At 51.6% G+C, this 11,628-nt stretch overlaps 3 protein-coding genes across 3 annotated transcripts; 2 read left to right on the top strand and 1 right to left on the bottom strand.

The window, feature by feature from the left end:
* Nucleotides 1–6: 6 nt before the first annotated feature.
* On the top strand, nucleotides 7–645 carry H257_00172 (hypothetical protein; the record flags this gene model as incomplete). The annotated part of the gene is made up of 1 exon (XM_009822726.1): nucleotides 7–645. The coding sequence occupies one exon, from the start codon at nucleotides 7–9 to the stop codon at nucleotides 643–645; it is 639 nt and encodes a 212-aa protein (XP_009821028.1).
* A 2,462-nt stretch (nucleotides 646–3,107) lies between these two features.
* On the top strand, nucleotides 3,108–7,165 carry H257_00171 (AGC/RSK/RSK-UNCLASSIFIED protein kinase). The gene is made up of 6 exons (XM_009822725.1): nucleotides 3,108–3,204; nucleotides 3,372–4,148; nucleotides 4,211–4,643; nucleotides 5,199–5,901; nucleotides 6,226–6,395; nucleotides 6,445–7,165. The coding sequence occupies exons 2-6, from the start codon at nucleotides 3,380–3,382 to the stop codon at nucleotides 7,046–7,048; spliced, it is 2,679 nt and encodes an 892-aa protein (XP_009821027.1). The 5' UTR covers nucleotides 3,108–3,204; nucleotides 3,372–3,379; the 3' UTR covers nucleotides 7,049–7,165.
* A 1,130-nt stretch (nucleotides 7,166–8,295) lies between these two features.
* On the bottom strand, nucleotides 8,296–11,542 carry H257_00170 (sulfate adenylyltransferase). The gene has a single exon (XM_009822724.1). The coding sequence runs from the start codon at nucleotides 11,502–11,504 to the stop codon at nucleotides 8,499–8,501; it is 3,006 nt and encodes a 1,001-aa protein (XP_009821026.1). The 5' UTR covers nucleotides 11,505–11,542; the 3' UTR covers nucleotides 8,296–8,498.
* Nucleotides 11,543–11,628: the final 86 nt, after the last annotated feature.

Raw genomic sequence — 11,628 nt, 5'->3', positions numbered from 1 at the left:
ATACGCATGTGGATCAAGTCTGCGACGCTGAAATGCACCGACTTGGCGGTCGTTTTGGGCTTGGGCACATGGGGCGGCTTGTCGAGGAGATGGCGTAGCTCGTCTCGAAACTCGAGGGGGATGCGGTTGCGAGCATCGCGGAGCTTCTTGGTCAGACCTGCTTCGGGCGGAGCATGGGCGTACTTCTTGTGTAGGGCAGACTTGCGCACGGAGTCGAGCGACGGCCGCACGTCCAGACTCCTGCGGGAAGTGCCACGTGGATGGAACGCAGTGGTGGCGAGCTTGGCGTTTTTGTACCCGCTGACGAACCGCACGACGTTGTCGCTGTTGCGGATCGCGACGGATTGGTACGAGGTGGCGGCTGAGATGGACGAGTCGCGGGGAAGGGCCGCGAGGTTGGACTCACGGAGGAGCAATGTCGACGGCGAATCTGTAGAAATGGCCGGAATCGAGGCGATGGCGTCGGCAGGAGTAGGTGCAGATGTGTCGTCGTCGACGGGAAAACTTGGGCGGACACCGGCGAGCTCGAGGGTACTAGTACTGCTGCTGTCGCTGTTCAAGAGCATGGTGGTGGGGGTGTCGGAAGTGGACGAGGGCGGTGGGATGGATGGAGCATTTTCTCCCCGTGGAAAGGAAGAGCGATGACGAAAGAAGCTGAATTTGTCGGTCACGATGGCTTTGGGTCGCATGACATCTGGACAGCTCGACGCGCGTGGTAGCATGTAATCGAAGCTGTTGCTGCGGAGTTTGAGGTTGTCTGACGAGGGATCATCCATTTCCGACTCGCTGACTGAGCGTTGTCGGAGGAGGCTCGAGGATGGCGAAGGCAACAAGGGGGTTTCCTCGGGGTCGTCGTCGCGCAGGCCGCAGTTCGACGACAACAAAAGCGTAATGGTAGGTTGCCCAGTGTTGAGCTTGACGTGGAGTGAACACCGACCCAGACGTCTACCTGTTGCATTACGCGAGTAAACTTCTTCGTATGTTGAGAGCCCGCTCTTGAAGAAGCGTCGGCGACGGTACGAAGCGGGCGGAGATTCGTCGTCGCTACTAAATGCATCACCGCAGAGTCTTTGTTTGTTGGTTTCCATTGTCGGGGAAATGGGCTGTGAGATAAGCATCGACGCAGTGACGTCCGTCGTCGCAGAAGTGGCGGAGACGGCGTCGAGGTACCTTGGTGGAGTGCAATGAATACTGTATGGGCGCCTAAACATACATCGAAGTTCGAAGTTTTCAGAACACTTGAATGCACCAATCACAGTGCAAGACAGCCTACAACATATTCCATGCAGCAACGTTATTCGGTATTGAACTACGATCGGAATGGCGGGAGCGCGAGAGAGCATGCCGAGTACGTGGAAGTACAAAGCAGAGTGCATGACTTGGGTCATGACATATGCGTGCTTCTTGTGTGCAGGGGTGTGGTGTAGTAAAAGGTACCACACAGCATGGTGTGTTGAAAACATTTGTACCTACTTTATGTGTTCTTCTCGAAGTTGAACTTGAGTGCACAGTGCACTCAAGGGAAATGATGCTTCGAAGAAAGACAAAGTGGGGGGACGCGCTACAGTATGTACTACGACTGCATGTTATTGGAGTTGGGGTTGCTTAGGACTTTACAATGGCGCACCACTGCGTGAGCACTGTATGCCAACGTTAGAGTGTGCTTTGGCTGGCTGAATTCTACGTTTTGTATACGGATGCAATACACTGAATTGTACGCCACATGGTTGAAGTTACGATGAATACTGTTTTGTCGGAAAGGTGTGCAAAGAGGAGCTGGAGTTCATCTTGACCCGATGAACTTTGCATTTCAAGCGATGCTCTACTGTAGTGCGCCGGTGCGTATGACTAGTTAGTAGGATTGATTGATCCCGCTATGTACCGGTAGTACGAAGGGAAGGAGCGGTACTGTACACTGTAGTGTTGTTGTCTGGAACATTACTCCCATTATATACCTATTGGATGGATTATTCGTTTTTCCGGGTAAAAAAAACAGGCTAACGTTAACTGTAAATCCCTACCTGAATGATGACTGGTTCATTCACTCGAGCACTTTACTGTAATTACGGAGTTAAACTAACTGTAAGTTAGTTGATCGCAAAAGTGGAAGTCAAGCTCTCCATGAACTCAGTACTGTAACGTCAGCCTGACGATTGTGAGTTCAACTCTACCCGTTTTCACATTGCACAGCTTGATATCTCTGTATCTGTACACTGTAAAACAATGGTCCTAATTAATTACTCATCGCATCCGGACGGTTACGGAGGTTACTCTATTTCCTACTAACAGTGGTCGAAGGCATCGAGGGTATATTTATGCATATCTCAAGGTCCAGTTGTCCTTTTTCAGTGAAAATTCGTAGGTGCTCGTAACTAAACGCCATATAAAAAATGTCCTTTGGATGTCAGATGTAGAAATGAATATCTTGTGACAAATGTTACAAACATGACAGAAATTAGACAATTATCACATTTACAATTAATAACCTATATCGTTTAATAGTATTTATTTTGCGTTTTATAAATCAAAGCTTATACGAGTACTCTCAAATTTAATCTTTTTGAAATAACCCTAAACCCTATACCTTTGATGCGTTCGACCACTGTAAGCTTATTATTAAGTTCTACATGTGTACTAGTAGTACTCGGTAAAACTATTAATAATACCGCTACGCAGTACTAGTATTGGGTTAGTACACTTATGCAAAAGTGCCAGTCGTATTCTGGAACAGCATACACTACAACTCCATCTTTCCTCGAAGGGTATATTATTACCGCTGGATAAATATAACGTGAAATTATCATAGCCGCCGCCGCGTCATCACGGCGTGGACCAGCCTATCGTCATTCATACTATCATACGTAGTGTACTATTCTTTTCGTAATAGCGACCCACAGGCCTGTCAAAAGTAATACTAAGCGTTTGAATAGTACTACTAAAGCTTTGAATGAAGCAGTTATAACTGTAATACGTGTTAGAAGAACTCTTGACCAATATAGGTTTCGTAAGCACTTCCTTGTTCCGCGAGTTGTAAAAAGAAATATAACAACCTCTAAAACCAAATAACATTCGTTTGCACAGGCATCCCAACCAGCTGTGAAAGGCCCCAAAAGAGGCGAAGTATTTGACGCATTTCTTGTTCGTTCTCTGCCCGACGTCCTTGGGCATCTCCCGCGCACGTCCAGAGTCCACACCTTCGTTGAGGTACTTACATCAACGTTGATCTATATGAATGCCTTCCCCGGGGAAGCCACGCTTATTGACAGGAATGGAATGCTCCTTCGCCGTGTGCGACGGCAGTGTCCTGACTCGAGGAGCCGTGAGGAGTCATGTTCGCTGTGGCCCTCATCGACCCCTCTTGTGTTGGTTAGGCAAGATCATGCAGCGCAATTCAGAGGCAGGAGACAGACGGTATGGAGGGGCGGCGACGAAGAGTCAGTCTTGGAAAAGTCGAAGCAGCAGCCACGACCTAACGACTCAGTCGGCGAGCAACAGCAGCGGCATTGGTGCGCCGGGTCAGCCCATCTCATCCACAGACTTTATTTCGTCCAAGACAGGGTACTTGACCAAGCGATCGATCGGCGCCATCGACGCGCTTGCAAACTGGCGCGAGCGGTTCTTCGTCCTCGCGGAGAGCAAGTTGTGCTATTACAAGGTGGGCGGCGGCATCTTTTCGAAAAAGAAGGAGGAGGAGCAGGACTTGGCGCACTTCAAGGGCCAGTTGGAGCTCACGTCCGAGACGGTCGTGAAGAAGACGAATATCGACAACAAAGCCAACTGTTTTGAAATCAACACAGGCGACAAGCGCATGTTTGCACACGCCAACACGATCAAGGAATGCGAGGACTGGATCAAGTCGATCAAGGCCCATGTGATCGCGCTGGGGGCTGCCGGCGTGCGCGGCAGTGGCGGCGACAGCAGCTCCTCCCCAGAACTCAAGCCCACCGCGGCCCAGGTAGAAGCGTCGGCGTTTGCATCCAACGTGACGGGGCAGCAGCGCAGTGAAGACTACTCACGACCGAGTCTGTGGGACAGCCACGACATTGTCCGAGGCGCAGAGCAGTCATCCGACCCCAAGGACGTAGTGATCAAGCAGCTGCTTGAAGAAAACCGTCAGCTTCGCGAGCAGCTCACGCAAAAGGACCAGAGTACGTACGCCCACTTGGCCATGTTAGCTCTGCCTTTTTGTGTAACATGAGTGCGTGTATAGTTATCCACCAACTGGAGACGAGCGGCGTGCCTTTGGACACGACCGCGTCCTCGTCCACGGCACTCACGTCGTCGTCGCGCGACACCATGTCCATACCCCGCAACTCGTCGCTGGCCCGCGTGGCGTCGGCGGCGTTTGGTGCCGCGGCCGTGCCCAAGCAGATGCTCGACCTCCGCGACCTTCGCAAGAAGCAGATCCAGCTGTTTGACGCTGCCGAGGTGGGCAACTCGCACCTCATCGCGACCCTCCTCCAGAACAACGTGATCGACGTCAACGGCGCCGGCATCAACCAGTACACGGCGCTGCATCTAGCGGCGCGCAACAACTTCCCCAAAGCGGTCGCAGAGTTGTGCGGACGCGGTGCGGACGTTAGTGCGCGCACGGCGGACCGCTTGACGCCGCTGCATTTGGCCTCCATGGAAGGCCACGCCGGGTACGCAATAAACCATGTATATATATAATGTCGCACAACCTCCTCCGCTCGATGTAAATATATATATATATATTTGGACTCGGGAGTGTTTGTCGTTTGTACAAACATGCGTAAATGTAACGTTCAAATGGATATCTCTTTTTTTATTCATTTCGGAATATTAATTTGTGTGTGCGAGTGTATATTTGGGGGATAATTATTTCTGTCATTCCCGTGGGTTGTATGAATAACGATGGTTAAAAATAGAAGGAATATATTGTGCTTTCGAGTGAAATTTCGTGTGGTGGCGTGGTTTCTCGTTGGAATTTAAATCGATTTGATTGGCTACCTCAGAAGAGCTCAACATTATTAGCCAATCAAAACCTTTTCAATGAAATTCAACCAATCAGATCGATTGTGGAGCGGTTTGGTTTGCGCGATTCGATTGCACCCCCTCCCCAAATTTGTATCAAATCGACAATATATGAAAAACACTTTATCACAGCGTGAATATTGTAAATCAAATAAATAGAAACTTTTATACCGGGTGTATTGACGACTGGTGTATCTATGTAGCTGCGTCGAAGAACTACTCAAAGCCGGGGCTGACCCCAACACGACCGACCAAAACGGCAACGGCGCCGTGCACTTGGCGGCGGAAGGCGGCAACATCGCATGCGCCAAGCTGCTGATCGCGTACGGCGCGCGGGTGGACGTGCCGAATGCGTCAGGGTCGCTTCCGCTGCACATTTCTCCGATCGGGCACCCCATCCGCGTATTGCTGGGCAGCACCGACAAGGCGTCGGCGTCATCCGTGGTTCCAGTGATCGACCCCACGGACGACACCAAGAAGACCGAGATGCATGTGACGTTCAAGAACAAATACCACGAGAGTCTGGCGCTGGGGCCGCGGGACTTCGAGTTCATCAAAGTGCTCGGGCGCGGCGCGTTCGCCAAGGTGTACCTCGTGCGCGGGAAGGGCGCGAACCGGGACAAGTACTTTGCACTCAAAGCGTACAACAAGCAAGCGATCGTGCAAAAGAACCAGGCGCAGTACATCCACACAGAGAAGGCGGCGCTCCAGGCGTGCTCGGACCATCCGTACATCGTCAGTCTGTACTATGCGTTTCAGTCCCAAGACCGCCTATTTCTTGTGATGGAGTACTGCGGCGGCGGCGACTTGCTCTCGACACTCACCCGTCGCAAAGCGTTCTCCGAGCCCGAAGCCGCGTTTTACATTGGCCAGATTGTGCTCGCGCTGTCGCATTTGCACTCCAAGGTACGAAAATAATTGGTTACTGATTTGGGTTCGAGTATATATATATATATGTTGTACGCGACAGAGTTTCGTTTTGTCTATATATATATATATTTGTTATTTTAAATATATATATGGATGAATGAATATATATATTATTATTATTTTAATAGTACATGGATAATATTATATATATATATATATCCATGTGTATTCATTCATCCATATATACATATATTTAAAAAATCGAAGAGAAATAATAATAATAATGATAATAATAAGTATATATATATATATATATATCATAGATTGAAAACCTGACGGTGGTCAAAACTATACATGTAGGGTATTGTGTTTCGAGACTTGAAGCCTGAGAACGTCGTGATGGACTTGGACGGGAATGCGCTGCTGACGGACTTTGGCATTTCCAAAGAAGGCGTGGCCGATCACTCGTCCGCCAACACGTTCTGCGGGTCGCCCATGTACTTGGCGCCGGAAATGCTATCTCGTTCAGGGTATGTGAATAAATACCCTCTTATGACATGTATTTATATATTTCCATAGCCACGGGTTCCCGTTGGACTGGTACTCGGTCGGCGCGCTGCTGTTTGAGCTGCTTACGGGGTTGCCGCCGTACTACACGAACGACAAGAAGCAGCTGTTCCACAACATCCTGCGCGGCAACCTGATCATCCCAGAGTACATTTCCCCGCAGGCTCGGGACTTGATCCAGCGGCTGTTGTGCAAAGACCCGAACCAGCGCCTCGGCAGCGGCGTCCGGGGCGACAAGGAGATCATGGAGCACCCGTTCTTTGCCTCGATCGACTGGGGCAAACTGTACCGCAAGGAGATTCCGGCACCGTTCAAGCCTAAAATCGACCTGCAGACGGGCAACGCGCCCCCAGACACGTCCAACTTTCCAAACACGTTCACAGAGCAAGAGATCACGGAGATCGAAAAGGGCATGGCGCCGCCGCCGCAGCCCGCGGGCAACAACAGCAGCCGCGTCAAGGACGAGAAGCGCCTCTTCAAGGACTTCGACTTCACGCCAGAGGTCAAGCTGGACAAGGAGGCCGCGTTGTACGAGGCGCAGCTGCTGTTGCACCAGAATAGCGCCAAGCACCTCAAGGCCCCGCCGCTCGTTGAGAGCGACGAGTACAGCATCTAGGGACGGACCGAGTCCTTGTATTACTCTCGTCGTTAACCACTGTGAAAAAGAAGAATTCCTACTAGTTCTGGTGCATTTCATCTTAAGAGTATAAAACAATGCCATGTCTTATTCCAACTTTGTATTGATATTTATTAGGAAAATAAGCCGGAATAACGATAGAACAAGACCAACAGAAGTTACGGTTCAAAATTTCGATTGGTGAAAAATTGATCGAGTAATAGAATTTAAACCAACCGGCCTTTTTGTACGGAGATAAAGGAGCATCAAGGATTTTAAGGGACACTTGCTACTTCGAATTTGCCATTTCATCGGAAATGATTGGTTGAATAACTTCGAACTGCGATGGAAATCTAGATATTTAGCCAATCACAAAGTGCTTTTCACATATTCAAATCTTATTGGCTATAATATTCTGTACTTCCATAAAACTTCGGTGTCCCTTAAAATCTGTCGCCCCCTGTATTATATCTTGGTCTTTGTGAACAGCACTTATCCGTATGAACGTTTCATTGTATCCGGATTATTCAAGATGTTTAACCTATTTTCCAGATAAAAAACGTAAGTAATAATTATTTAACGTAAACATTACGTGGGTTAACTGAAAGAACCGAGGCGTTTAAACTAAAACGTCTCCTCCTGAGGATGGCCAATCTGTAGTCTTTACAATGTTAGATGAAATGCACCATCACGTACCGTAGTACAGCACCAACTACAACACCACGTCACTGTTAACCAAACAAATTCATAAAACATTGTAATATGTATCACTTCTCAGGAGGTTTATATTATTACGTGCAACTTCCCCTAAAAATCTACTATTAATAGTACTTCGAACTTCCGAGTAAGATTTACCACTTGACTTCCAAGTAGTTTTGAGTAATAGCATGAGCCAATCAAAATCGATTTCCCTCATTTTTTTCACGATTTAGAAAAAGCATCTTTTTCAAGTTTGGTATAGTGAGTTGCGTAAAAAATCGCAGAAAAGGAGGTAAAAACCTGTATTGTGAATTCGCTATAAACTTCCAAAATTCGCCTGGTTTGTCTAATCAATATTGAATCACCCTGGAGTCCTGATTGGTTGAATATACTTGTCCTTTCGAGCCAATCAAATCCAATCAAAAATGGAGACGAGATTCGATGTACTGTACTGTATCGAATCCACAATATTACTTGGAACCACTTTTTCACTTGCTAAAAATATCTACTTGGAACAGGCCCCTAAATTGCAAGCTATTATCACGTATACGTATAGTAGATAGTATCACGAGGTATACTAGCCAAGAGGTACTATATTACTACTATGTACTTTTGAAACAATCCCATCGCCATCCATACTATTGGTAGCTAGCTAGCTCTACACTATGACTGTATGATGGATCGTGCGGACTTGGTCCAAACAATTTCCATGTGTGTCGTGCGTGTCGGATCGACCCACGGCCGACTAAGTTCATGGCCCGAGCCAGAAGCCGGGGTTGGGTACGTCGCCAGTGTGGAGCGCCTGCCATCGCGCATGAGTCGCCGCCACGATCGCGAGCGCGTCCGCTTCGGTTGTCATCGTGTCTTGGCTGAGCGTGTTAACCGGCTTGCCTTCTGGCACTTTGTAGTTTTTCAGCCAGTCGACCAACTGGGCCACGATCTGCGGCTTGTGTGCGTGCAAGTCGTCCACCGAGTGGATCAGGGGGGCGAGGGGGTCGTGAACAGACAACGCGATGATCTTGTGGTCCACCTCTCCGTCGTCAATCAGCTCTAGACTCCCGAGCACTTTGACGGGATGGACTGACCCCATCGGGAGCATCGTGGAGCCGATTTCAATCACGTCGAGGGGGTCGTTGTCGCCGCCGTGGCCCATCGCGTCCTTGGTCGACGGGTCCTCCCACGTCTGCGGCAACATGCCGTACGTGAAGAACGGAACGCCGTACAAGTAGTACCGCGAGTGGTTGGACTTGGTCACGTCTTGCTTGATTGGGTTGAATGCCGCGTACTTGTTCACTTCCATCTTCTCCATGCGGCCCTTTTCGATCTCAACCACGAAATTCACCACGGACGCATTCACGTACAGCGGCACGTCGTGCCACGGCGACCGCTTCGTCCCCGTGGTCGGATCGACCAGCGTCAGCTCAAAGCCCGGCGTGCCAATCAACGCCGCTGCCGGCGTCACTTGCACCCCTGACGACGCCGGCGTAAACTCTCGAAACGGAACCGAATACTGCAAATACGACGGGTCTGCCTGGCGTTGGTAGTACTGAATCATCAGATCCCATCCAGCCTGCGCCATAAAGCCAGGCGGAACGCACGTCGGGTCGGCTTCCCACGTGTCTGGCACGACGCCATTCGCGCACGGCTGGTACCCCTTCTTGGCCATGTACCGCATCTTGGACCCGGAAATGGACAACAAGTTGTCGGCTTGGTTTGTGTCGGCCATGGGTTTCATTTTATGGTCCGTCTTATCGTAAAAAACCTTGGGGAAGCTGAGAAAATTCATGTGTTCCATGCCAGGTGCCAAGTGGAGCACGTAGCGTCCGTGGTCGCCGGCGTACATGTCCTCGTCCGGGACGTCCGAACGCTTGATACCCGCGGGGTCGCGTCCCACGACAAAGTACGACGCGCCGGCGTTCTTGCGGCTCTTGGCATGCCACTGCACTTCGCGGGGACCGGCGTACACCATCGGGGATGGCCAGATCGACAGCACCGTCGACGCCGGATCGAGCATGCCGCCGTCTTGGAGGATGGCTTCGTGCTGATGGACGCGGACGTCGAGGGGTACGTCGTCGTCTTTGGTCCATCCGCCGAGCGGACTCAGCCACAGCACGGGGTTCTTGAACCCTTGGTCCAGCAGCCACTGCCGGCCCTGGTTCATCAGGTACGCGTGTCCGGCGTGCGTGGGGTTGCGCGTCTGGAAGGCCAAGACGGCGTCGGCACCCAGTGCATCAAACTTGGCGCGGAGCTCCGACGGCGTGAGGCGGAACTTGTCGAGGCCGTCGTTGTACGTGACCCGCCGGAGCAGCTTGATTTCCCCGCCGACCAAGTACTCGCCCGAGGTTTGGATCGCCTGGACGTATGGATGGCCCAGGTCGAACGCGCCAAATGTGCGTGTGATGCGCTCTTCCTTGCGGTGGTCAAACACTTCGGGGTTGGTCAGAAGCGCCACTTCGTCGCCCGTGCGCGACACCAGCACGACGTGGGGGGCGGCGTCGACGTGCAAGATGGCGTCCTTGGTCGCCTGGTTCACGGGCAGTACGATCGGGATCGGCATGTTGACTCGTGTGCCGCGGCCGACGTCTTGCGTCGAGTACTCGGAAAAGTTGGTTGTCGCGTGGGGGTTCAATGAGCCTGCCGTCAAATTGTCGGCGTCAAACACGACTGACGAGAAGTGCAGGCATTGCAAGTATGCGCCTTCGCGCATGAAGCCGCGGAGCGGGGACGCCCATCCTTCGCCCAACACTTGGACCCAATGCAAGTCTTCGTCGCGAAGGAGAACGCGAACGGCAGCGGGGGGCGTCGTCGGGGGGCTGGCGACAACCGTCGGGTACAACGCGTCAAAGTCGGCGGCGGCGTTGCCCCCGTCGGCCACGGCCATCCCCGGATACCCGCTCGGCAACGCATCAACTCCCGTGAGCAACCCCTTGCGCTTCAAGAACGAATAGACGGCATCCACTTCGGCGTCCAACGTCGAGTTGGGCGTGAACAGCGTCAAGTCGGCGCGCAGCGGCGCTTCGTACGGCGCCGACACGCCCGTGAAGTCCTTGATCTCGCCACTTACGGCCTTCTTGTACAGACCCTTGATGTCGCGCGCCATGACCACGCTCAGCGGCGTGTCCACAAACACTTCGTAGAACGGAATGTTCATCTTCTTGTGGATGTCGCGGACGTCGTCGCGATGGGCACGATATGGCGACACGAGGCCGACGATCGTGATGGTGCCAGATTGTGCAAACAGCGCCGCCATTTCGCCCACCCGACGGACGCTCTCTTGGCGGTCGGCAGCGGAAAACCCGAGGTCGCGGTTCAACCCAATGCGCACGTTGTCCCCGTCGAGGCGATAAACTTGGATGCGGTCGTGGATCAGCTTGGCTTCCAACGCGCGACCAATCGTGCTCTTCCCACTGCCAGACAGACCTGTCATCCAGATTGTAGCGCCTTTTTGCCCGATCGCGGCAAAACGAGTGTGCTCAGTCACCACAGATTCGTCGTAGAACACGTTGCGCTTCATGTCTAGCTTCTCCAAGCGCTGCGCGGCACAGAATTCCCCCTTTCCATTAGACAATGGAGTGAAGACCAGCGCAGCGAGTGCCAGGTATGGCGCGAGGACTAAGACCCACCACACAATGGTGCGCGCGCGCGACGACCCGCTTGCCGGACGCACTTCTTGCGTCATCTTCACATCCATAGGATCCATATCTGTGGCGTCTTCTTCCGACAGCTTGACCGATGTGTACTGCACTTCGTTCCCCATCTTAGTCACCGATGCGGCCGCGATGGCACAACTTGCCAAATGAACAAAGGCATCGATCCTTCGATTACTTTTCATTGGCCACTGAAATCGTGTGGAACATCAAACGGATAATGCACTTAATATC

The sequence above is a fragment of the Aphanomyces astaci genome (genome assembly GCF_000520075.1).
Source record: "Aphanomyces astaci strain APO3 unplaced genomic scaffold supercont1.1, whole genome shotgun sequence".
Classification (NCBI taxonomy): Eukaryota; Oomycota; class Saprolegniomycetes; order Saprolegniales; family Verrucalvaceae; genus Aphanomyces; species Aphanomyces astaci.
This window is presented reverse-complemented; position numbering and strand designations above follow the sequence as displayed.

Coding starts and splice junctions, on each gene's coding strand:
- H257_00171 (XM_009822725.1), top strand. CDS start 3,380: ATGCAGCGCAATTCAGAGGCAGGAGACAGACGGTATGGAGGGGCGGCG. Junction 5,902..6,225: donor TGTCGCATTTGCACTCCAAG/GTACGAAAATAA, acceptor CTATACATGTAG/GGTATTGTGTTTCGAGACTT. Junction 6,396..6,444: donor GAAATGCTATCTCGTTCAGG/GTATGTGAATAA, acceptor ATATTTCCATAG/CCACGGGTTCCCGTTGGACT.
- H257_00170 (XM_009822724.1), bottom strand. CDS start 11,504: ATGGGGAACGAAGTGCAGTACACATCGGTCAAGCTGTCGGAAGAAGAC.